The sequence below is a fragment of the Herpailurus yagouaroundi genome, unplaced genomic scaffold (genome assembly GCF_014898765.1).
Source record: "Herpailurus yagouaroundi ecotype Mexico unplaced genomic scaffold, PumYag 140, whole genome shotgun sequence".
In the NCBI taxonomy this organism is placed as follows: Eukaryota; Metazoa; Chordata; class Mammalia; order Carnivora; family Felidae; genus Herpailurus; species Herpailurus yagouaroundi.
In genome coordinates, this window is record NW_024412395.1 from 74,936,235 (window position 1) to 74,963,489 (window position 27,255).

At 35.3% G+C, this 27,255-nt stretch overlaps 1 protein-coding gene across 3 annotated transcripts in view; it reads left to right on the forward strand.

Moving 5' to 3' along the window:
• The window catches only part of SLC39A10 (solute carrier family 39 member 10), a 147,007-nt gene that overhangs the window by 98,075 nt on the left and 21,677 nt on the right, over nucleotides 1-27,255 (forward strand). For all 3 annotated transcript variants that reach the window (XM_040475717.1, XM_040475716.1, XM_040475715.1), the window contains 4 exons: nucleotides 6,577-7,601; nucleotides 9,544-9,751; nucleotides 22,026-22,195; nucleotides 24,204-24,392. In XM_040475717.1, the coding sequence (XP_040331651.1) occupies nucleotides 6,588-7,601; nucleotides 9,544-9,751; nucleotides 22,026-22,195; nucleotides 24,204-24,392 (1,581 nt within the window). In that variant the 5' untranslated portion in view covers nucleotides 6,577-6,587. The remainder of the gene's footprint in view (nucleotides 1-6,576; nucleotides 7,602-9,543; nucleotides 9,752-22,025; nucleotides 22,196-24,203; nucleotides 24,393-27,255) is intronic.

Genomic DNA, 27,255 nt, shown 5'->3' on the forward strand with positions numbered 1-27,255 from the left:
CTCTCAAGCTTGGAAAGATAATTCCACCATTAGGATTTCTCCGACGTTGGTCAAGGCTGGCAGTCTTTCTCACTGTTGGCTGTATCACTCTGTACCCAGCACAGAGTACCACCACAGCAACCCAGTAATAATGCCTATAACTAACCTTTCTTTGCTCCTTTCATGTAATTTGACGCTCTCCATCAACTTAGAGTCAGGTTCATCAAGTCATTCAATTAACCATACTTCTTGGTTTCAAATGATACCTTCAGTGAGTCTGCAGAATGAAATTATTGATCCTCCTGAATTAACAGGAGTGCTTTGTGCATCCCTAGGTTACATTTTGTATGTGGATAGGAATATGTTGCTAGGGGAACCAAAGTACAAAGAGTCTCGGTAATGCAGAATGTTGGGTTTCAGTTGGAATGTTGGAACTAAAGAATATTTCTAAATGATTGCGGAAAGGTTCTAGTCTACTAACTCCAGTCTTTGCCACATTTCAGTTAGAAATAACTAGAGTGGTCGTGGTCCTAGTTCCCTTGAGAACGAGGAATGGTAAAAAGACAATGGGGTTGAAACAAGTAACCATAGGTTAACAGGACTAGTAAGTGCAGCTGCAGCTTTTTACCCAGACCTTTTTTTGTTTGCCTTTAAACATCCCTGAATGTCCAGCAGACTTGAGGCTTGCTCTCCCATCTTCTTGTCTCCTTGTTTGCTTCTCAAATAAACCCTTTCCTTGCTGTATACTTGTTTCAGTGATTGGCTTTGCTGTGCTTTGGGCATACGAGCTTGTTTAGCGACACATGGAGTCATTTATTTGATGTTGCCTGATCAGAATACATGTAGGTTTTATTCCCACCACTGGTACCTGTTGACAGAGATAATATGCACTGAATAAACCACAAGGCATTTACATATCTGATAAATGGAGCAACGTTGACTAAAAAATGTCCTCTTTCACTAGCATCTTCTAGTGGAAAATCAAAGTAAACTGCAGGGAGTATAACTGTCCTCTTTCTGCTTAATAGTGATTGTCTTCATTACTCATGCCTTTTCATTAGTGCACAAGTAAAATTAATATATTTTAAATGGTGATTTTATCCATGAGACTATATGAGAAACTGATGTGTTTGGATTAAAAAAATAAAAAATCAAACTGAATGTAGTTTGGCAGTTAAAAAACATTATTGGCTAATTGTTTTTTAAAATTCTTAAGCCACATCTGTCACATAATTCTATCTAATTTATTTGGGAAACTGTAACATTCATTTGACTGAAGTATCATATTAAATAAATGGGAATGTTTGATTTATTTATATTGATTGTAGTTCTCAAGCCTTAGCCATCTGACTCATTGACTGGATAAAACATTGCTGATCCCTACCTTCAGAGTTCCTGATTGAGTAGGTCTGTGTAGGGTGCAAGGATTAACATTTCTAACAAGTTCCAAGGTGACCGTGATGCTACTTCTGCTCCTACAACCATACTTTGATTACATGGAGAGAAGTTATGTGAAATCTTTTCAAACTTAAGACTACATTGAAGAATATCACCTGAATCCCATTATGCTGCTCTGACAAATAATAAGTGTTTTGTGACAGTGTTTCAGGCCCCCTCCTCCCTTCTTAAGAAATAAAACTGCAGATGCGATGCAGTGCATTTGACTCCCCTCCTCTTCCTGAAAAGTAACCATTCCAGAGTGTAATCATCCCCATGATAGGTTCTTGCTACCTGTATATATACACCCTAAAAGTAAGATGTTCTGCATGTTTTTTTTTTTTTAACGTTTATTTATTTTTGGGACAGAGAGAGACAGAGCATGAACGGGGGAGGGGCAGAGAGAGAGGGAGACACAGAATTGGAAACAGGCTCCAGGCTCCGAGCCATCAGCCAGAGCCTGACGCTGGGCTCGAACTCACGGACCGCGAGATCGTGACCTGGCTGAAGTCGGACGCTTAACCGACGGCGCCACCCAGGCGCCCCTGCATGTTTTTAATTGTGTTTAAGTGATAGGACATGTATCTGTTTGTAATTTATAAATTGTTTCTGGGATTTGTGCATGTTATATATTCCTTCATGTTCGTACATTTATAACTGCAGTGTAAGTTTTAATGGCATAAATATACCACATTTATTTCATCTGTTCTTCCACTGATGGGCATGTAGGTTTGTGGCAGGCACTAATGATTACATAATTGACTGCCATTCTTTATTTTACCTCCTTTTAAACCTGCTGTTAAGTCCCCATGTTCTGTGGGCACTTCCTCTCATATGCAGGAGAGAGAGATCTTTCCATTCCTAAGGGAATGAATATGTTTGTCTAAGTCAATCATAGTAATTTCTTCCTTTACCAGTTACAGGTTTTGGCATGGGTATGTTGTACAGTCCTGTTCAAATATATGGAAAGAGAAATCTGGGATAGACTTTAGGGAAAGATTTTTCTCCCTGGGTAAGAAGAGACATGAAGAGAAATCCTCCAGTTTTGAATATAGTTGTACAAGGTTAGAATGATTGTAGCAATAGCAGTTCCTTGAGACTGCAGGGACAAACCTGAGAGCCTGAGTTTTTGATCATGCAATAATCCTGGAACCACCCATTTCTCCCAGCTTTTTATGTGAAATTTTCCTTTAGTGTTCTATTATTTATAACCAAAGCATCCTGTCTTAAGGTAGTTCTTTTTTATTTATTTATTTTTTTAACATTTATTCATTTTTTTTGAGAGACAGCATGAGCGGGGAAGGGGCAGAGAAAGGGATATAAAGAATTGGAAGCAGGCTCCAGGCTCTGAGCTGTCAGCACAGAGCCCAACACGGGGCTCGAACTCACAAACTGCGAGATCCTGACCTGAGCTGAGGTTGGACGCTCAGCCGACTGAGCCACCCAGCGCCCCAGAAAGCTTTTTCATTTAAATACATTATGTATATAGAAAAGTACACAGAGTATAAATACAATGAATTATCACAAAGTAAACATATTTGTGTAACCATTACTCATTTACCTCACTTTCCAATTCCAATTATTGCCCTCTACCTACCTTTCAAAAAGTCATCGTTGGGGTACCTTAGCTGGCTTAGTCGGTAGAGCATGCATCTCTTGATCTCAGGGATATGAGTTCAGGGCCATGTTGGGTATAGAGATTACTTCAGAGTAAAATCTCTAAGGAAAAAAAAAGTCATCTTGGTTTAGTTTTACTCATTTTTAACTTTATATAAATAGAATTATGCACTACGGTCTATTTAGTGATTGCCATCTTTTGTACAATCTCATGTTTGTGAGATTTATTTGTGTTAATGTGTGAAGCTGTAATTTCATTTTCATTCCTGTATAGTATTCTGTTGAAAGATTATTCTGTTGATGAACATTTGGCCTTTTTTTCCGTGTTTTAAGCTATGATAAATGATGATTGTGTTAATTTTCATGTTCATGTCTTTTGGTGTCACTGTGTATGCATTTCTGTTGAACATATACCCAGGAGTAGAATTGCTGTGTGAGTGGATATGCTTATGTTTAACTTCTGGGGGATCTGTCAAACATTTTTCCAAAAGATACCAATGTATGGTTAGTCCCACCAGCAGTGCATTATCTACACCATTTGTATTTTATTCATTCTGGTGGGTATATAGTAATACCCAAGTGTGATTTTCATTTGTATTTCTCTGATAACTACTGAAGTTGAGAATCTTTTCATATGCTTAGTAATTTGGCTGTCTTCTTACAAAATGCCTGTTCAGACTTCCTGCCTATTTTTCCATTGAATTGTCACATAATTTTCACGTTGCCTTGTGGAAATTCCTTATATATTCTTGACTGGTAACATGGTGATAATCTTTTCTCGATCTGTGACTTGCCTTTTTTTATTAAGATTTTATTTTTAAGTAATCTTTACACCCAACATGGGGCTCAAACCCACAACCCCAATATCAAGAATTGCATGTTCTACCATCTGATTCAGCCAAGCACCTCCCTCCCCCCCCCTTTTTTTTTTTTTACAGATCTGTGGCTTGCCATTTTTCATCTCTTGATGAACAGACCTTAATTTTAATTGTACTATACTTTATTGTTTTTCCCTTTATAATGTTTTTTATGTTCTATCCTGAAGGTCTTTTTTTTTAGTATATATATTGCAAAAGAATATTTAATGGCATGGGGAAATACCATTTAATAAGTGGAAGAAAGAGCCTGTAAAACAGTATGATCTCAATTTGGTAATGCTACGTTCTCCATCTGGCCCCTGGATTACCATATCAAAACTGGCGGCCATCCCTGCCCCCACATGCACTCCTTATGCCCTTACCCTGCTCTGCTCTTCAGTTTCCTTACTACCTGCTAACATAGTCTACAGTTTTTTTTTAATTTTATTTTTTTAATTTACATCCAAATTAGTTAGCATGTAGTGCAACAATGATTTCAGGAGTGGATTCCTTAATGCCCCTACCCATTTAGCCCATCCCTGCTTCCACAACCTCTCCAGTAACTCTCTGTTCTCCATGCTTAAGAGTCTCTTAAGTTTTGTCCTCTATCTTGAAGGTCTTAATGGTAGTTTGCTGAATAAATGTTCTAGTTTTACACTTTTCAGGACAGTAGCCAGTAGCCACATGTGGTTATTGAACACTTGAGGTGTGGCTAGTCTGAGTAAAGATGTTCTGTAAGTGTAAAGTGCATGCTGGATTTCAATGAACATAGTATTAAAAAGAATATCAAAATCAAATTAATAGTTTTTATATTTATTACATGTTGAAATGATCACATTTTGCATATATAGGGAGTTAAATATGGAAATGACCTGCTTTTTCTAGAAAATTTTAAAATTACATAATTGACTCACATTGCATTTCTATGTTCTAGAAGTGTGCTATCCAATAGAACTTTCTGTGATGATGGACATGTTCTATATCTATACTGTCCAATATAGTAGCCATAAGCTGAAAGTATCCATTGAGCATTGAAAATGTAGTGAGGGTGATTGAGAAGCTGAATTTTTGTTTTTTGTTTTTTGTTTTTGTATTTGAGAGACAGAAAGTGTGAGCAGGGGAGGGATAGAGAGAATCCCAAGCAGGCTGTGCACCGTCAGCACAGAGCCTGACTTGGGGCTTGAACCCACGAACCAGGAGATCATGACCTGAGCTGATGTCAAGAGTTGGACACTTAACTGACTCAACCACCCAGGTGCCCCTGAGAAGCTGGATTTTTAATTGTAGGTAGTTTAAATGTAAGTAGCCATCTGTGGGTAGTAGCTACCATATTGAACAGCACAGTTCTGGGCACTCTATTGCTTTAACATTTATTGTTTGAGGTTTAGGTTTATAATCTGTCTGAATTGTTTTTACATATAGTGTGAAGTAGGGGTCAAGTTTTATTTTTTCTTTCAAATGGAAATCGAGTTGACCAAGCATCAAGGAAGAAAGAATCTTTATTATTTTTAGATTGTTCTTTGTTAGGTATATTTATTTGTTTGTTCTTCCATCAAATGCCACACTGTCTTTAGTTGCTGATAGAGTAAGTGTTCTTGTTCTTCATGAATGTCTTGGTCATTCTTGGACTTTACTATTTCCACATAACTATAAAAAGTACCTCATCAATTTTCAGTTTCCTTTGGGATTTTGACATTACTTTGGCTCTATATAACATCCAGTCATGAGTATGATATAGCCATTTATTTAGGTCTTTCACTTGTCTCAGTAATATGTGATCTTTCATTTATGTAAAGGTCTTGCACATCTTTTGCTAGATTTATTCTTAGTCATTTGGTACTGTAGATGATACTGTTTTCTAATTTTAATTTCTCATTATTGCTAGTGTATAGAAGTAAAATTGATTTTAGGTTATTGTCTTTATATATGGCAATTATACTGAATTAGCTTATTAATTTTTATAGATTCTTTTGGATTTTTTATATACCCAATCCTATAATGACTTCTTTCATTCTTTCTTTCTTTCTTTCTTTCTTTTTCTTTCTTTCTCTCTCTCTCTCTCTCTCTCTCTCTTTCTTTCTTTCTTTCTTTCTGAGAGAAAGAGAGAGAGAGAGCACTAGCAGGGGAGGGGCATAAAGTGAGGGGGAGAGAGTCCCAAGCATTCTCTGCACTGTCAGCGCAGAGCCTGATGTGGGTCTCAAATGGAGGAACCTGTGAGATCATGACCTGAGCCAAAACCAAGAGTCGAATGCTTACCTGACTGAGCCACCCAGGCACCCATCTTTCTGGTTTTTATACATTTTATCATTTTATTTCATCTTCTTATTGTACTGCCCAGGACCTCAAGAACAGAGATTAGCAAACTTTTGTAAAGGACCAGATAAGAAGGAAGCCAACAGTTTCTGTATAAATATTTAGTAGACTCTTACATGTTGTGCTTAAAGGGAGTCAGAATTGTCTTATAGATGGAGTCTTGAGCAATTTGTACTAATTTGAAGGGTTGTACACATTTGATAAAAGGGGCCATTTTTATAGGGAATTGAAGAAGGAAAGAATGATTTATAGTCATGAAAGAAATGTGGTAAAACATTTATCTAGTGGATTAGCAATTTCTGGAGAGTTTATGATTATTTTGAATGTGTCTAAGTATGAACTAATACTTGCCTCTCTTTTTAAATCCCTTTAGGAAAAATAGAAATGAAGGTACATATGCACACAAAATTTTGCCTCATTTGTTTGCTGACATTTATTTTCCATCACTGCAACCATTGCCATGAAGAACATGACCATGGTTCTGAAGAACATCACAGACATCGTCGTGGGATGACAGAATCGGAGTCAAGCAAATTTTCAGTGCTGGATGCTGAAAATGAAAAAAAATATTACATTGAAAAACTTTTTGACCGTTATGGTGAAAATGGAAGATTATCCTTTTTTGGTCTGGAGAAACTTTTAACAAACTTGGGCCTTGGAGAGATAAAAGTTGTTGAGATTAATCATGAGGATCTTGGCCACGATCATGTTTCTCACTTAGATATTTTGGCAGTTCAAGAGGGAAAGCATTTTCACTCCCATAACCACCAGCATTCCCACAATCATTTAAGTTCAGAAAATCAAACTGTGACTAGTGTATCAACAAAAAGAAACCATAAGTGTGATCCAGAGAAAGAGACAATTGAAGTATCTGTCAAATCTGATGATAAACATACACATGACCGTAATCATCGCTTATGTCATCACCATTGTTTGCATCACCACCTAGATCATAACACCACTCGCCATTTTCCCAATGATTCCATTGCTCACAGTGAGCGTGGGGAGCCTAGCCATGAACCTTCAACAGAGACCAATAAAACACAGGAACAATCTGAAAGTAAGCTACCAAAAGGAAAAAGGAAGAGAAAAGGGAAGAAAAGTAATGAAAATTCTGAGGTTATTACACCAGGTTTTCCCCCCAACCATGATCAGGGTGAACAGTATGAACATAATCGGGTCCACAAACCTGATCGTGTACATAACCCAGGTCATTCTCACGTACGCCTTCCGGAACATAATGGTCACGATCCTGGTCATGGACACCAAGATCTTAATCCTGATAATGAAGGTGAACTTCGACATACTAGGAAGCGAGAAGCACCACATGTTAAAAAAAGTGCAATTTATTCAGCTGCTACCCACAAAGATCATAATGAAGATGACCGTCAGCATGAGGTAGGTGTGAAGAGATGGTTGCTCCATAATTCTCAGATAATTGTGGACTATTTTAGGTAAAAAACGAAGTAACAGTGGAGAATAGTCAATCGTATTCAAACTTACTTCCAGATAATGTTTCTGAACAAAATACTTTAAGATCCTAAAATCAGATTAAAGATTTTTATCTGGATTTTCACTTGTGTTATTCTCAAAAATGGGTTCCTCAAATGTAAATGTTCAGAGGTTGTTAGAACTCATATTCATTATTTTACTTTCTTGCTTATGACTTGTTTTGACTTCCCAAGTTTTCATTTTGTTATTGTTAGTTGGTTTCTAGATATTTGAAAATTAAAGCCTCTTGTGTTCAACCTGTCCTGTTGGAAAGTGACTAGGCATTTTCTTTACATAATCATTAACTTAATGAATTAACTACAGAATGGTTCCCTGTCATTGATGTAGCTCCAAAGTCAGGTATTTTGTATATATGGTAGGTTTGTTTTCTGTATGTCACTTTATGATACAGAGGGCCTGCTGCCTTAAAATTAATTTTCTCCCATGCCCTTTGACAGATTTAGGGTGAATGCAAAAAGATAAAATAACAGGAAAGTCCACTAGTAATGGGATGGTTATGTTTTCCTTTAAAATATTCATGTTCTTTTGAATACTTTCACGTTTGATTTGTTCCTTCCTGATTTTTTTTTAACTATTTGCCTCATACACATTTTGTTTCATTAAAGGTATATCAACATTTTTGTTTAATTTTTAGTACTCTTTATTCTTAATAAAGTTGAGAAAATTTATTTTTATTTATTAATTTATTCAATTAATAAAGTTGAATTTATTTGTTGCTCATATGTATAAAAAGCAGCACCATTTAATATGGAAAATGACCCTACCCTTTGCTGTTTCTGTTTCTATTATGAAATATGTTTTGCATCTACGGAAATATCTTTGTGTTTCTTCCCTGGATAATCAGATATTGATTTTAGCAGTTATAAACACTGATTTTAAAATCACTTCTATTTAAAAATAAATAAAGTCACTTATATTTTAAAATCTTAGTGTATTTGTAAAGAAGTGCTTTTATTTATTTATTACTTTAGATAATATCTTAGAATCTTTTGTTGATAATAACCAGACATTATCATATTCTTTCTACCAGACTTGTGGGGTCTGCATCAGTCAAACATGTTGTTTTATATCTTCACAGTCCTGATGCATGTTGGGAATTTTCTTAGGACTTCTAGAAATGTTCTGTGCAGTAGATAGAGTAGTATCTCACATTAAGACCTGAGAAGAAGCATTTTTTTGTTTGTGTGTTTTGATTTTGTTTTTTATACCATAAAAAAAATCATATAATGAGGTAGCAAGTCAGTAATAAGCATACAACCGAAGTGTATTATGTGTGGGGGAAAAAAGAAAAAGCACCACCACCTGCTTTGCCATCATTTTAGATATTTTGCATATGATAGGTCCAAACTTGTTTGCTATGTGTTGTTTGCTTTGTTTTGCCCTTAAAAGTACTGGTGGATGAAGCTGCCTTCTCTTGTCTTCTACTTTTAGCATTTAGGCTAGACTGATATATTGTAATATAAATTTATTAAAGTACTTTGTGTCTATTTGACAAATGATTGATGATTTCTCTTTGAATAGGAAAGTGATTTTTCTTCTCACCCCTTATGAATATAGTTGTGAGTGATTTTTATCAGTTACCAAGAAAGTCATTTCTTCATGTATTAGAGTGGAAAGATGGCTGAAGTCCATAAAAAGTCTTGGGTAATGAAGTTCAATGTATTTCCATCATAAATCCTTAAAAGAAACCTTTATTTGTAATAGTTATCTGTATTACAGATTATTTTCAAATAATATTTAGAATATTTTTCATTACATAGTAATTTCTTTTTCTGCTTAATCTTCTTAAAGTACTCTTACTTAATTTGTTTTATCAATTCCCTTGCAGTGTTTGAACGTCACTCAGTTGTTAAAATACTATGGTCATGGTGCCAATTCTCCGATCTCACCTGATTTATTTACATACCTTTGCCCTGCTTTATTGTATCAAATCGACAGCAGACTTTGTATTGAGCATTTTGACAAACTTTTAGTTGAAGATTTAAATAAAGATAAAAATCAGGTTCCTGAAGATAAGGCAAATATAGGGGCATCAGGTAAGAAAGATTTAAGTTTTTTTTCCCTCAAAATAGTCTCTCTACTTATTTTTTTAATGTAATTGAATTAGTACTGTAATTCCAAATTGTCTTCCTTTGGGTGACTTTCGGTGTTTTAGTCAGGCTTAGATATGAGCATTTAGAAAGGATTGGGGATAGACAAGAGGCACAATACAGCTTACTTGTCCCTTTCTGGTATTATGGAGGAATGTTTTTGCTATGGATAGAGAACTAGATTAAAAAGGAGATTGTAGGTTTGCGATAAAATGGATTCTTCTTCATGGGCAAATGTAAATATTGGGGCCACTAATTAAAGTGATTTGGTGTTATAGTTACTTTTTAGCAGAGTTGAGGGCCTCTGATAAAAAGCTAACATTAAGTTTATAAGGAAATACAAAGGGAAGCCAGTGTGGTTAAACTCTCTGAATGTTTCAGAAGTGCCAGTGATTGGCACATGAATTCATCATGGGCAGTTTTATAGAGACCTTCAACAAAAGACCGAAACTATTATTAAAATTCTTTCTAGATTTTTAAAAAATGTTTATTTATTTTTGAGAGAGAGAGATTGAGCAAGCAGGAGAGAGAGGGAGAGGGAGACACAGAATCTGAAGCAGGCTCCAGGCTCTGATCTGTCGGCACAGGGCTGATGTGGGGCTCAAACTCACGAGCCATGAGATTATGGCCTGAACAGGAGTCAGTCTGTTAACTGACTGAGCCACCCAGGCACCCCATCTAGGCCTTTTTCAAACCATATTAGGTTGGCTACATAGCTCCACCTTGATGTTTACAGGTACCTCCCACTTGAGATTTCCAAAGTTTCTACTCCATGAAAAGTTTGTTCCTCTTCTGAATCCCTAAAACCGTAAAAGTTGTTTTTGATAAAATCTGAAAGTCTTTGAAATTTTTCCCATATGGTTTTTGTTTTGTTTCCTTTATATAATCAGTTGTCAAGTCCAATTGAATCTTCTCGTAAATACCTTCCAACTCTGTCTACTCCATTATAACTTTTGTTCAGGTTCTTGGTTCTTGATTGAATTGTTGAAATAACTTCATAACCGTCCCTTTCTAGAATACGAATGAGATTGTCTGACATAGACTTTTTCTTTTTAGTGATAGTTAACATACTTTTGTTAACAAACACGTATTGCAGTGTTAAGTGTTAAGTAAAAGTTAATGACTTCTCCTCAACAGCAGTTTTATAAGGTGGAGAATGTTCTTATAACTTTCCCACAGTCTCAGAGCTAATCCCTGATAGTACTGAGATTCAAGCCAAGGGTATTTAATCATTTTACTATCCATGTGCTGAGTGTTTCACATGCTTTTTCCCCCCCATTAAATTTTAACAATAATCTATTGCATTATTATACGAGGGAGCTGTTACATGATTCTTGTTCTTGCAGATATGGAAACTGTGGTATAGACAAATTTAGTAATTTGCCCGCATTTCCTAGGCCTAATAAATGTTAGATCCCACCAGCGCTAAGGTTTGTCTGATAAATCCTTTGGTCAGTTAATAACTATGCTATTATCTACCAGATTTAGTTAATTCTGATTATCGCTTTTATGATTTTTGTCATATATCTTTACACTGTTCAATATTTTTCATTAGATCTCTAATATTTTTCTTTATATCTTTTTATTATAAGCAATAATGTCTATGAGAACATGGATTTTTTTTTTTTTTTTTTTTTTTGGAGAGAGAGGGAGAGGAGAGAGAATCCCAACCAGACTCCACACTAACAGCATGGAGCCTAGTGCGGGGCTCACACTTCACGAACTGTGAGTTCACGACCTGAGCTGAAATGGAGAGTCAGACACCTAGTCGACTGAGCCACTCAGGCGCCCCTAGAAAACATAGATTTGATGTGATGTGCTAGTTTTATTTTTTTCTCCTATATTTTAGCAAACTGCATTATGCTGTATTGTTCAAATTTCAGAGTCCTTTACTTGGCCAGTCAGGCTTTCCAGGATAGGATTCCTGCCTACCTACCTCTCCATCCTTATCCCTTACCATTCTTTTTTAGTAAGCTCTTCTATACCCAATGTGGGGTTCAAACTCATGACCCTGAGATCAAGACTTGAGTGCTCTACTGACTGAGCCAGCCTGGGTCCCCTGATCATTCGTTTATATCCTTTCAGCCTTAACCATAACAAACTCCTAATGACAGATTATACTCTTTTTCCCTCTTTTATCTCTGCCTTTTCACCTTCTAAACCTTTCTACTAGAGGGACTACTATGATTTGTCAAAAATTCAGCTCTAGGGTTAGACCCTCTGGGATAACCTATTTACTATCCTAGGCTTAATTAAATCCCCTTCCTTGACACTCTCTGGATATCTCCATTATCTTACAGAGCTTGAGGGATTTTAATAATTGGATTTGTTATCTGTTTTTGTTGTGGACTTCAGCTACTTAAAGGAAGTGACCAGGTCTTTCATCTCAAGCATCTCTAAAGCCTAAGTAGGCAAAGGGTACTTTGAACAAAAAGTGCTGAAATATTGATTGAATAAATTACTTAATATTAATCTGTAAGCTTTCAGTTATAACCGAGGAAAGACACTTGTTGAAAATGAGTCTTTGAAGATCATTTTATGACTACAGTTGACCTTTGAACAACACAGATTTGAACTGCATGTGTAAACTTGTATGCGGATATTTTTCAATAAATAAATTAGAAAATTTCTTGGAGGTTTGCAACAAAAAAAAAAACCTCACAGATGAACCGGGTAGCCTAGAAATACTGAAGAAATTCAGGAAAAGTCAGGTATTGCAAGAATACGATATGTAACACTTATACAAAATATGTGTTGTTTACGTTAATGGTAAGGTTTTCCATCAAGAGTAGGTTGTTAATAGTTAAATTTGGGGGGAGTTAAAAGTTACACTTGGATTTTTGGCTACACGTGCAGAGGCAGGGGTTTGTCCCCAACCCCACAGTGTTCAAGGGTCATTTGTCTATCAGCCTAGTGTACTTTGATAATACAGTCTTCTCAGAATGAGTGGAATTCTCATGAACTTTATCATGTGCAAAATCACGATGAAGGCAGTTCTGGCTGAAATGCCAAAGATGGAGTGGCACTGTTGCATTGTAATGAAAGAGACTAAATTAAATTAATATGTGTGAATGTGGGTCAGAAAAGAAATTCTGATAAGATAAAAGGTGGAAAACACAGAATTTAAAATTTTTTCATAGCACAAGAGTATGGTAGACATGTTTAAGAATATCACATTCCATATATATATATATATACATACATACATATGTATATATATATATATAAGAGTTTTATTTGGGATAGAGATAGATATTCCTTAAAGCTTGAAAGAGTTCAAGTAAAAGAAAATGCTCTCAATACATAACAAAATAAGTCTCATAGGTACCTACCTATTGGTAATTTCTTTGCAATAGGAAAATAACTTGAGAATAGATAAATTAATCATTATAGTCTTTATTAGAACCTTACCATGTACTGTTCTAAATACTTTCACAAGGATATTTAATTTGTTAAACCCATGAGATGGGAACTTTTTTTGTTCCTATTTGCTGGAATGGAGGCTTTGAGAAATGAAATAACTTGCCCAAAGTCACATAGCTGCCAGGTAGCAGAACCGTGATATGAACTAGAGTATTCTCCACCTAAAGCTTGTAATTGTAACTGCTGTACCCGTCTCCACTGCTTCTGCTAAAAAGGTTCTTAAGTCTGCTTTGCTAGCAAAAGTGTGACAGGAAGGTAAAGAGAGTTAAATTTAGTTATATTTGGTAGTGTTTTGACAGGTAGTGCAGACATAGATAGACAGGAAAGTGGTAGAGGTATTTGTATAAGTAAGTATTGCTGTAAGTATAGATTAGTAAAACAAAAACACCCAAGAATAATAGTCTTGTTAGGTAATACCCAGTCATTAAGGCAGAGAAAGTCCACCTAGTAGCTCTCAATTCTAGTCTTTGGACAGATAAAATATGTTCCCTTTGCTGGCTTCATTACATGTTCAGTGACCTTTGTAGATGAGTAAACACCTTGAGAACCACAGTCTCTCACAGGTGCTTATAAATTCTCAATGAGGCAGGGGGAAAGGAGAAGCTAGGCCTGAGATTATTTGACTTACATTAAAAATAAAACACTTTGTTCTTTACATGGAAAAACACAGACTGACAAGATTGTCACATCTAGAGTTAAAATGAATAGCCTTTTTAAATTTTTTTTATTTTTAAGGCTTCTAAGAAATTCTAGTTGTTATTACATCAACTCTGGATTATGACTTAAATTTTTGTTATAATATTGACATATTTTAAACAAAGGTATTGACAGATGCTTGACCATCATAATATTGAAAATTATAGTTTATTCAATCTGAAAAGCCTTAGAGGAAATAATACTAGCTTTGAAAGCAAATACGTAACTGATAGTGAATATTGATTAGTTGTTTGCAGGTGGTTATTAGCACTGTCAGAAATGAAGCTTGAATTAACTATGTCCTGATAGATGTTAATAATTGTTAGAAAGAATGCCCTGCTAGTAATTATTTTTAATGACTGCTGCACTATTAAGAAAGGTTAACTTGTTCTATATAAATCTCCCATAGTGACACAGCGACCACCTCATTACTGCTCAAAGACTGCTGTAAACCAAGTATGCCATATACTGTGTATGGTGGAAATCGTTTGTTTCACAAGATTGGCTCATTTAGTCATAGAGTTGACCCTAGCTTAATTACCAAGGGGGGTTGTGAATAGGCCGCTAAGCATTTTCTGCCAATTAAAATGCTGAAATTGTAGAAAACTGCCATCTTGCACATGCTTTGAACCGAGTTAATTAGAAAGTTTCCACAGATGAGCGCTTCTTTTTAAAAGAATGCATTTTCTCTCTAGATAATGAGAAAGGGAGTTGGTGAATAACTAAGCTTGAAGACCTTTAACGTTTTAAGCAACCTAATTTGCAGAATAAGTGAAGCTTGTTTCAGACATTTAACGTTTTTTATTGTATATGGTATCTTGGGTACAGATAAAGGAAACATTTGCTGGTTGTATTTAATAGTTTGTGTTTCATTGGTTGGCCTAAGTTTTAGAAAAAATGCCTTTTATTGTTTGGTTTTTGTTATTGTTTTGGGGGTTGTATATTAATAAACAAGTTGTGATTTTAAAAGTACAATAATTTGGTTAGAAATCAGAGAAATTTTATTACCTGCTTTTTTTCTATATATAGGAAATTATGGTGCATTTATGTAAGCTTAAATATAAATGTTACAAATTCTAAAAATAAGTGTTTATAAATAGCATGGGAAAATATTTCAAGTACAATAAGATGAAAACAACTTCTCATAGGTCAAAAGGATTGTAATTGTCCTCGAAGAAGAGTTACAAGTTGTAAAGAGACTATTACTTAAAATTTTAGTGCTAGAAAGCTAAAATTACTTTTTAAAAAAATTTTTAAAAATTTGTTTGTTTATTTTTGAGAGAGAGAGAGAGAACCTGAGTGGAGGAGGACCAGAGAGAGAAGGAGACACAGAATCCAAAGCAGGCTCCAGGCTCTGAGTGTCAGCCCAGAGCCTGCCGTGGGGCTCAAGCTCACGAACCGTAAGATCATGACCTGAGCTGAAGTTAGATGCTTAACTGACTGAGCCACCCACGCACCCCTAAAATTACTTTTAAAAAATGAACAGTAAATCAGTATAAGAAAACATGTATCTATAACATATGCTTGTGAGAGATAGCGGGTGGTTTTGCTAATGAAATAGGTATGATGGAATAATTGCAATCTATAGAAAATACCTAGAAAATTTCTAATTTATCTGAAATGGGAAATATAGCTTCTTAGCCCTTATTTCTTAGGAAATAAAAAACCTAAGTGATAATTTATGTTGAATGGGACATAAATATTTTAACCTTACTCTCATATGTATTTTTAGGTAACACTGAAATACATAAAAGTATATTCTGATGATTTTATGTTATTTGTTTTGTGGTAATCTTTTGTCCCCCCCCATCCCAATTTGTTCAAATTTTGAAAGATGGATTGCCATTTGAGTTAATAGAATTAGTATTTCTTCTTACTTTCATGTTTAGACTTATTTTTCTTACAGATTCTCCTTTATGTGGAACCACCTCTGTGAAGTAAATACATAAGTAATAAATGACTGGGTCAAGAATTCGCTGAAAATACTGTAGTTTAATTTAGGAGAAAACAGTGGATTAACAGGAGTTTTGGTTTAGGTTTTACTTTACCATTTTAGCTAGCTATTTAATCATTTTTTATTACGTTAAAATATATATAAGATTTGCCATTTTAACCATTGATGTGTACAAACCAGTGGCAATTATTACATTCACAATGTTGTGCAGCCATCAGACTATTTTTTTGAAGATTTTATTTTTAAGTAATTCTCTGTACCCAACTCAAACTCACAACCCTGAGATCAAGAGTCACACACTCCACCAACTGAGCCAGCCAGGCTATCTATTAAAAAAAATTTTTTTTTCTTAAGTTCATTTACTTTTGAGAGAGAGCACATGTGAGCAAGGGAGGAGCAGAGAGAGAGGGAGACAGAATTGCGAGCAGGGTGTGAATTCACAAATCTATGAGATCATGACCTGAGCCAAAATCAAGAGTCGGTTGCTTAACTGACTGAGCCACACAGGCACCCTAAAAAAAATCTTTATCACCCCAAATAGAAACTATGTAACCATTAAGCAACAAATCAGCATTTCCTCTTAATCTCAGCCTTTGGTAACTTCTTGTCTTTTTTGTTTCTGAATTTGCTATTCTAGATAAGTAGAATCATACCATAGTTGTCTTTTTGTGTCTGGTGTATTTCGCTCTGCATAGTTTACAAGGTTCATCCATATTGTAGCATATATTGAAACTTGATTCCTTTTTATGGCTGAGTAATAATACTCCATGGCATGTATATACCACATTTTGTTAATCCATTCATGCATTGATGGGCACTTGGTTGTTTCCAACTTTTGGCTATTGTGAGTAATGCTGTAATGAACACAGGCATACAAGTATCGAAGTCTCCACTTTCAGTTGTTTGGGGGTATATATGTAGGAGTGGGATTCCTGGGTCATAAGGTGATTCCATTTAGTTTTTTGAGGAATTACCAAACCTTTTCTACAGTGACTGTGCCATTTTACGTTCCCACCAGCAGTGTACCAGGGTTCCGGTTTCTCCACATCTTTGCCAACATGTGATTTTCTTTCTTTTTTTTTTAACAGCCATTCTAGTAGGTGTGAATTCACATTATTTAACATTTAACATCTCTCTGCCTCAGTATGTAAATCTGTAAAGTAGAATGACACTGGTCTACATTAGCATTTTCCAAATCCTGTTTTGTAGGATCCTGGTTCATTGAGATATACTAATAGGTTCCATGGTCAAGTGAGTTAGAAAAATGCCGCACATTGTATTGCCCTTGCGGAGATTCATATTGCTTATTAAACTGGTGGAGGCTTTGAGGGAACTTGTTTAACCAAGTATTACCAAATCTTTTTGATTATTAAATTCTCCTCTCCTTCCCCTTGGAATACCTCTGAGAATTAGATGAACACAGTTTGAGTAATGCTAGTATAGATTATTAAAGTCCTTTCTAGCTATATAGTATGAAGATAGCAATTACAGTGCCAGTTAAAGTAGCTTACTGGTAATCAAGGAATTGGAAAGATAATTCTCCTTTTAAAGTGGCAGAATAATAGACATCTTTGAAAATGGTTTCAATAATTTCCAACTCTGTCAATACAGGCAATGTATATATGGAAGAATAATTATAATAGTCCCAGTTGTGCTCTGTGTTTTATACAAAATATGTTATGAGAAGTTATAGGATCCATTAAATCTTTTGAAGGTAGCATGCATACTAAATCTGTTTCCTCTAGTTGGAAAAATGAGAGAACTCTTAATTTCAGAAAAGTTATATAAGGTGTTCAGAGTTATACAGATTATTTAACTTTAATATAAGAGCTTAGTCTTTTTCTGATTCTTGGCTTTTGTTGTTGGTCAGTAACCAATTATTGACGATCATTTGGCCAAGTGACCAGAAAACCAAAAGCATTCGTATTATTTATTTTTTAAAGTGTGTGTGTGTGCGTGTGTGTGTATCAACTTCTTTTGGAGGGGCCACTGGCCAAGCTCAATGTGATACCGTTGCACTGACTCCAAGTGGCATCATTCACATTTTCTTTTAAGTAAATGGCATTCCCTTAAAGATAGAACCACGATGGCACACCTGAAGTTGGGCTCTGATGCTGGATTGATTTATGTAAGGCTTTCTCCTTTGTGGGCTTATGTTTTCTTGTATTTTCTGAGTTTCAGATGTCAAATATCAGAAATGCTAAAGATTTTCTAATAATGACTGGCTTCTCTCTTTCAAGTATGTCTTAGTTCACAGATTTGCTTTCTCAGGTGGATGAGAAAGATGATTTCAGAGCTGATACATAAGAAATTATACCTGGGAGTGTGTAGTATGTGATATGTACTCATTTGTGCACATGTGAATTCATACACCCTCTCAGACTCAGACCCTCCCCCAACTATTTGTGTAAGCACTTGACTAATATAATGTGTCTGTCTGTGATTGGTGTTAAGTGACGATATATTTAGCTCACCTATCATATTGGCACATTGATTTTCACTGGATTCAATTTTGGTTGATTTGTCATTTGGTAATTTGGTTTTTAGCTAATTAACCAAAAGCCATTTGAAATTGTAAGTCATCTCAGAGCATTGCAAAATATTTATGGTTTCATAGACTCTTTTAGGACTTTTCTTTGCATTCAGAACACCCTTAGCCAGGAGTTAATATGGGAATTTTAGAAAGGAAATACTTGCTTAGAATAATGTTCATTTTCAGATATAATTTTTGTGATTAGGAACTAGAATCACATTTTCTCTCATCTCTCTTTAATGATTAGATTTTTATAAATATGCTTATAAGAATATATAATGGTTTAATAGAATCTTAGATTCTTTTTTTTTTTTTTAAGTTTATTTATTTTGAGAGAAAGAGAAGTGCATGTATGTGCATGGGTGGGGCAGAGAGAGAGAATCCCAAGAAGGCTCTGCATGGTCAGTGTGGGACCCAGTGCGGGGCTTGAACTCAAAAACCGTGAGGTTGTGACCTGAGCTGAAATCAGGAGTTGGACGCTTAACTGACTGCACCACCCAGGCTCCCCTAGGGTCTTGAATTCTGTAATCTAATAAGCTCAAATGTTCAAATATGATCCTAATGCTAATATTTTATTAGTTTGTTAAATTATTTTGTGTAAATTGTTAACCATCTCAAATGTCTGTTACATCAAATTAATGGTATACTCCTTATAATAAGATTTAGAAATTTAATTTCTATTGCAAATATCTTAAAGGGCAAATCCAAAAATGAATGAATGTATATTTCCCAGTGTAGAATATAATATTACCCTAAAAAAAAAAAATAAAAAAGGAAAGATCAGGTTAAATAACAGTTACCCAACTAGATTTTGGGTAAATTTAGCATCTTAATCTATAGATTATATGAATTTTCTTGGACATTGGGACATAGGAATAAAGTAAGAAATACTTCATTTGCTGGGGCGCCTGGGTGGCGCAGTCGGTTAAGCGTCCGACTTCAGCCAGGTCACGATCTCGCGGTCTGTGGGTTCGAGCCCCGCATCAGGCTCTGGGCTGATGGCTCGGAGCCTGGAGCCTGTTTCCGATTCTGTGTCTCCCTCTCTCTCTGCCCCTCGCCCGTTTATGCTCTGTCTCTCTCTGTCCCAAAAATAAATAAATAAAAAAAAAAAAAACGTTGAAAGAAAAAAAAAAAAGAAATACTTCATTTGGACAGCTTCGGTGCTTAATTCCAGCGCATCATTTGCAAAATAATTCTGATTAATACAAATTTTTAATACTTACGAGAAGTTAGCAAATTTGTTTACTCTTTATACTATATTTGGGTCTCATCTATAGCTTTGGCTATACCTATGCATATATATTAGCATATACAGAGTATCATGGAATATGAATTACTGGCTTTTTAAAGTCATTTTTAGTACTGTTTTTCTTTAAGTTCTTAATTGAAGTTGCTTTTATATTGATTGTTTTGAGATAAAGTACTTCTAAATTTACTGCCCAAGTAAGAAAAAAACATATTTGGGAAGGGAGAATTGTATATTAATATAGGAGACATATTATCTTCAGGTTAATGTATTTGTTACCAGCCTCAATTTGTCCCATTTAGTTACTACAAGTATCTTTTGTCCATTTTTTCCCCATTACTATGATTGAAACTACAGAGCTGTGGTAGTTTTTACACTCCTTTATTGGTTTAGTTGGCCAATAACTTATTGGCTCCCTGAATTTAGACCTATGGCCACCTTACTCCAACCTGTTTCCTCAGGCTCTCCCACTGACTTTATTATTCCTGCCTGTGCTTGGGGCACAGAGATAAACTAACTTGGTCATCATTATTAAGTCAACATTTTGACCTTACATTTTTCTTTCTAGAATAGAGTTTTTGACCTTAGCTCCTTGTGCCTTATACTCCCAACCATAGTAGTTCTTATCTTTTGGTTTCACTAACAATGTTGCCTTCATAATGAATCTTTTCCCTTTGCCTCTTCCTTCCTTGTTCCCAAATCTTTGCAAGGATTAAAGACTCTAAATGCAAATTCTGGCTGTGTGTTTCTATCTTCTTTTGGACTTTTAGATTACCCGTGTTTATATCAGAAATTATCTGTTAGATATAGAATAAATCACAAAACTTCCATTAGTAGTAGATGACCTGTTGTTTTAATCCTGTGAGCTACCTTAGCATGGAATTAGCTTATAGCATTAATGTCATTGGATACCGTGACTAAAATGTCCAACGTATAAACACAGTTGAATTGATAAATCTCAGCATTTAGTGGGTGAAGTAAAGTTTCATTTCCTTACCTATCCTTACTTCTCTTTGTCTTTGAAAATTTTTTTACCTTGTTGAAGAAATACATTTTCCATTGTTCCCTTACTATAATACTTAACGTAAAATTTCTCAGATTATAGTCTTACTGGGTTTGATGAGAAAAAATAGCATTTTAGATGAAAAACTTTACCAAGTTATTATTGAGTGAAATTTTCTATAGATAAAAATTAAACAGAACTTTTAGGCCAGAACATTTCTGTTTCACTTTAGGCCACCAATTGAAAATAATCTCACTTTTTAAATGAACATGCGCCATCCCCTGAACCACTGGCAGTTATTTCTGGTATCTAATCTATGTATGAATAGCCTCGATAAAGAAATGTGGACACAATTCTCCTTTTCCATCACACTTCTGTTTTTCACAAATCCTGTTGTGAAAACATTTCTCTTGTGCTCTGGTTCAATCAAGGTTACATAGTGTGAAGGGCCTTTGGGTGGCTCAGTTGATTAAGCATCCGACCTCGTGGTTTGTGAGTTCAAGCCCTGCATCCCACACTGTCAGTGAGGAGCCTGCCTGGGATTCTCTCTCTCCTTCTCCCTCTCTGCCCCTCCCCCCTTGCTTGTGCTATCTCTCTCTCTCTCTCTCTCTCTCTCTCTCTCTCTCTCTCAAAGTAAATACGCTTTAAAAAACAAAATCCCCCAAAACTATATAGTGTAATTTTTACAAAGTAGAAAATGATACAGAAAGCCAAGTTGGAGCAAGGGGAATTTGGAACTATTTATGGAGTGTAAAGATAGTATCAAGGGGACAGGATTGAAGTATCCTTTGTAAAAATAAGAAATGAAATGCAAAAATGGTACCAGTAATAAGGCCTTTTTTTTTTTTTTTTTTTTTTTTTAAAATCTCTTACGAATGTTTCCATTTTGGACTGGTATGTTAAGTTTCTCAAACTTTGTATTAAAAGATTTACAAAGATAACACTAGATACTCAGCTTCCTCTAATGCTCACAGGAGAGTTTTATAATTGTATTCTCTAAATGAATAGTTTTATTGCTGTGGCTCTGCCTTTATACATTGGTAAAAATTTTTTGACAGTCTACATATTAAGAGTGAATCACAGCCTGAAGTCATTTTAAATCCCTGTTTCTAATAAGATGGGCTACTGAAGGTACTATTTATAACTTGGTTTGAACTTCTTAATTCTTTTTTAAAGTGTTCAGGTGGGTTATGTGGTTGTTTTGTTTTTAAACACAGCAGTGCCAAAATGTAAAACTTCTTAAAAAGCATAGTCAGGGTAAGATAATCTATCTTCCATGACTCATTTATCTTAAGTTTATTGTTCTTTAGAGCTTTTTGGCTTATATTGTCATATTAATGTTGTCTATTAATTTCTTTCCTACAGCATGGATTTGTGGTATCATTTCTATCACTGTCATTAGCCTGCTTTCCTTGCTAGGCGTGATCTTGGTTCCCATCATTAACCAAGGATGCTTCAAATTTCTTCTCACATTCCTTGTTGCATTAGCTGTAGGAACAATGAGTGGAGACGCCCTTCTTCATCTACTGCCCCATGTAAGAAATCTTTTTAATCTTTAAAAAAACAAAACAAAAATAAAAATATTTAAGCTAAAAAGGTCCTTCATTAGCAAACTATAGTACACTAATCTAGTATTTGTTGTATTTGCCTATAGGATGAAGTCTTTTTTCCATTTGCATAGTTTTAATAGCAATAGTTTTGAAGTAAATTGAGTCATTAGGTTTTAATATAGCAACAAAAATTGGTTACATCAGTATTACTTTTTCCTGCCACAACGTATACATACCAAATCACCACAGTGTACTCTTTAAATACAGTTTTATATGTCAGTTTAATCTGGGTAGAGCTGAAATTTACAAAAAATTGCTCTATTAGCAGTTCTGTAAATGAATACTTAAAAAGATACACCACTCATTGATTTTTATCTGTATGCTATATCAAGAAAGCCATTAGGAGAAATGTAGAAGTGGTCTTATGATTGTGCTGTATAGTCAGTGTGCCCCAGTTATCTTTATTTGATCAAGAATAGGCTGACATATTCAGTTAACAATTTAGTTAACTAATTTCAGTTATAGGCTTTTAGCTCCTTACATATGGGGCCATTTATGTTTTCTCCCGAAATACCACTTATTTTCTTCTATTTCAGGACCCTTCTAATAGTATCATATGCCCACACTTCTGGTACCATGCTTAGCAACCTTTTAAAATCTGTTATCAGTTAGTATTTTATACAGTGTTACTGCTTTTACTTCAAGTGATGAAAACACTGGGGCTTTTTCTTTTCCAAATGTAAAATTACAGGTTTGAATGTTTTTTTTAAATATTCTTACCACCTCCTTTGGAGTATTGGGGAAACAGATTTGCGTTTTTTAAGTAATCTCTGTACCCATTGTGGGGCTTGAACTCACAACCCAGAGATCAAGAGTTGGGCGCTCTACCAAATGAGCCAGCCAGGCACTCCCAGAATTGTTACTTGTGTGTTTTGTATACTTCTCTTCCCCTTCTTCACTCAGAGGAATTGGTTCAGAATTCCAGATTTGGTATCTGGAATACCATATGACACTGCCTTAAAAAAATTGATTAATAAATCTTAAACTGTGAATGTAAATTTTTAAAAATTGATTCATTATGTTATTTACTGATTTCCTCCTTTATTCCTACCCCTGGCTTTCCCTTTTTACCATCATCAAGAATAGCCACAAAATTTCAAAACTGGGCCTATTAAGAACAGTTGATTGAAGTGAGAACAGTCTCCAGGTGCTATTTGACTTATTTTTTTTCTTAAGTATTAATTACGTAAAGCTGTTACCTTTTTAAATGGCCTTACCGTCTTTGAGAAGTTTAGAAATCTCTTCTCTTGACTGCTAGCAGATGGAGAAAAAATACAGATAACTGTTATAAGGAAGGGAAATACTTAAGACCAGATCTCTAATTTTTAAGATTGTTATTGTGGAACTTGTACGTTTGACAATTAAAAAGTACCCATTTCTATATTTTTTGCTAAAGCTTTAAACTGTAGAAAAATAAACACATGTGTGAGTATATACTTATTATGTTCCACAGTTTGTAAGTACAGGTAGCATCTCATCACTTCTTTAATTTATAAGAGAAAAGCATAAAAATATAATCAGTTTAAGAAAAAGATTACAGGGAGTCACAGGTTGTGACCGACAGGTGAATTAGTTTGTTTTTACTAAATGTTAGACATCTGGGTCATGTTCACTTTGGTTTAAAAAGGACCCATGCTTCCTAATATCTTAATGCTGCTTGATTTTCTCACTGTAGTGTGTGTCAGCTCCTATAGCCATTTGAGTTTGTGGTCTTTGTTTTAGAGTTACCATGAAATGTAATACTTTCCAGGCCACTGAATACAGACAGCAAAATTAAATAAAAGGCTACTTATATTTATGTGAGATAATATTTAGAGAACCACTTTAAAAATTGAAAGGTATTTTTTTGTGTGTCCTAGCAGATTATAGTCTCAAAATTTTAAAAAGCATCTTTAATTACTTGTTTAGAAGTTTTTGTTATTCTTATTAATAGTCTCAGGGTGGACATGATCATAGTCATCAACATGCACATGGGCATGGACATTCTCATGGACACGAATCTAAGAAGTTTTTGGAGGAATATGATGCCGTATTGAAAGGACTTGTCGCTCTAGGAGGCATTTACTTGTTATTTATCATTGAACACTGCATTAGAATGTTTAAGCACTACAAGCAGCAAAGAGTAAGTACTTTGTAATGATTTCTTCCGTTTTCTGAGATACGAAACTCAAAAAAAATTTGTTTTCTGGCCACATGCTTAATTATGATGTTGGTGTGTGTTCAAGGAAACATTGACTTTGATCTTTGCCATTTTTATGTATATATTTTGTATATGTATGTATTTTGTATATATTTCCTTGAGACAAAATATGGTTTAGAACAGAGCTCTAAACTGGGACTCAGGGGGAGTGATTCTAATTCTTGCCCAGCTACAAAATAGCTGTGAAAACTATGACTCATTCCTTGTGATTTCCAGTTGCTATATAAATCTGTGGGAAATAAGCCCTACTTTTCGTCTGTATTTTCATATCATATTCCAAGTAGTGTATTTAATTTTAATTGCTATATTTTATTCAGGGTGTTGCCATATTTAAGTGCCTTCAAAGGCAGGTTGATCAAGATGATGTGCAAGTGAATTATTATCTGAGGAATGGTAGAACGAACTAGGAAAGGATCAAAAGTGAAAGAAACCTAACAGCATTTGGTTTTCAGAGGGTGTATGGAAAGGTGGATGGGTGAAGAATGGAGTGTTGGTAGGAGGGATGCCAAGGTGAGAGTGGCCGGAGAGAAATGAGTCAGAAGAGAGGTGATGGGGGCTTGAAGTAGAGTCATGTCATGAGGAATAGGAAAGATAAGGTGATTAAGAGAACTATTTAAAATTTTAATGATTATTTATTTTTGAGAGAGAGAGTGTGAGTGGGGTGGGGGCAGAGAGTGAGAGCGAGAGAATCCAAAGCAGGCTCCAGGCTCTGAGCTGTCAGCACAGAGCCAGAAGAGGGGGCTCAAACCCATGAACCATGAGATCATGACCTGAGCCAAAGTCAGACACTTAACCAACTCAGCCACCCAGGTGCCCCAGAACCATTTAAATGAGAGAATCAATATGATTTAATTGTTGATGACATTCAAGAAATAGAAGTATTTTAGGGTCCATCTCTGAGTACATAATTTAGAATACAGTTATATATTGCAAAGTATATAGAGAAGTTTTGACATTCCTGTGAAGCTCAATTTTCTTCAGTTGTGTGTACCTGCTAACACAGAAGCAGCAAATATTCATATTTAATTGTACAGAATATTAGGGACTGCATAATTTACCGGTAAGTATAAAATGTAGTCTTTTAAGAGGTAGTTCAAAGTAAACATGTTTTCTGTTTTTTATAATTTAATCTTGATCTCATTTTACATTTAAATTTACTGGGAAAATTAACATGTTTATTTTTGTAAACTAATGTAGAAGAATAGAATCTCCAGAACATGGCAGCTCTTTAGAAATCTGATATTGAAAGAAGTAAATAAATTAAAAGAATTTGATTAGATAAATCAATGGAACACCATTAAAGGGGTACTCTGTATCTAATAGTAAGGAATTCTTCAAGGATATCAAAGAGAGGAATCTGTGCAGATAAATCAGTGTGTCTCCTTTATGATAAATAGGACAGTGAGTAACCAAAGATGAAAAAGTGTATGGCATTGTTTTGAAGAAAAGGAATTAGTGATCCTTGAATAGAACAGACGTTTGACCATCTGCAAAGAAGAGTCAGTTATTGGAAGGAAGCTTTCAGAGCATACATTAAGTAATACATCCGATGAGGACTGGTTTCAGCAAATTGGGGCTTTGAGGGTAGTGATTTGGCAAGTTTTCAGGAAAGTGGACAAGGACAATCTGAACCAAAGCAGCTGAACACAATCCCAGCTGGTGTTGTACATTTTCTTCTTTTCTCTTTTGTGCTATGGTTGGCTTTTTTTCCCTTCCCCCCACTTTTCTCCTTTCTACTTCATCTCATGGCTGCTGTTTCTTTTCTTTGGTTGTCTCCATACTACTCCTTTTGAACATTTTGTGTTCCCCCAGTTTCTGTTACTTATTGCTACGAAGCAGAATAACCCACAATTTAATGACTTATAACAACATTTTATTATTTCTCGTAATTCTGTCAGAAAGTTAGGCAGGATTCAGCCGAGCAGTCCTTTTGTTCCACCTACCATCAGCTACACTCACTCACTGTACTACATTCAAACTCAGCTGGCCTGGGTTGGCCTCAACAGGGCAGGGGTAGGAGGCCCATGAATGTGTATGTCTGCATCTAGTGTCCTCCACATGGCCTCTATTTTTAAAAAAAAATTTTTTTAACATTTATTCATCTTTGAGAGACAGAGCATGAGTGGGGAAGGGGTAGAGAGAGGGAGACACAGAGTCCGAAGCAGTCTCCAGGCTCTGAGCTGTCAGCACAGAGCCCTACACGGGGCTCGAACTCACGAACTGCAAGATCATGACCTGAGCCAAAGTCAGTCGCTCAACTGACCGAGCCACCCAGGTGCCCACACATGGCCTCTGTTTAGAGCCTAGGCTGAGTTTCTTCACAGATTAGTGGCTAGCTTCCTTGAGCAAAAAAGCAAAAGGTGTCAGGTTTCATACTAGTTCCAGAACTGGTCCATCATTTTCTTGCATTCTGTTGATCAAAGCAAGTTAAAGGGGAAGAGGTTATTTGTTCTCATAAACTTACATAGATCGGAAATAGAACTTTAAGTTGGAAGAGTTGTTAAAGGTAGTTACACAGTTACATTGCTAAAAGAAGAAAGCAGACTATTAAGAGATAGGAAAATTAAAACCTAAACAATGAAATACAATACTTAGGATTTATTAATAAGTGAGGATAGATGAGATGAGAAAGAAAACTTACCTTTATTGCGAAGCTGTTAAGAGTCGGTTACCGATAGGTCATTTTTTCACACATCACCTCATTTAATCCTAAGAATCTATCATTTTAATTTTACAGATGAGTATTCTTATGGTTTAATAAACTTAACTGCCCAATTCTCACAGA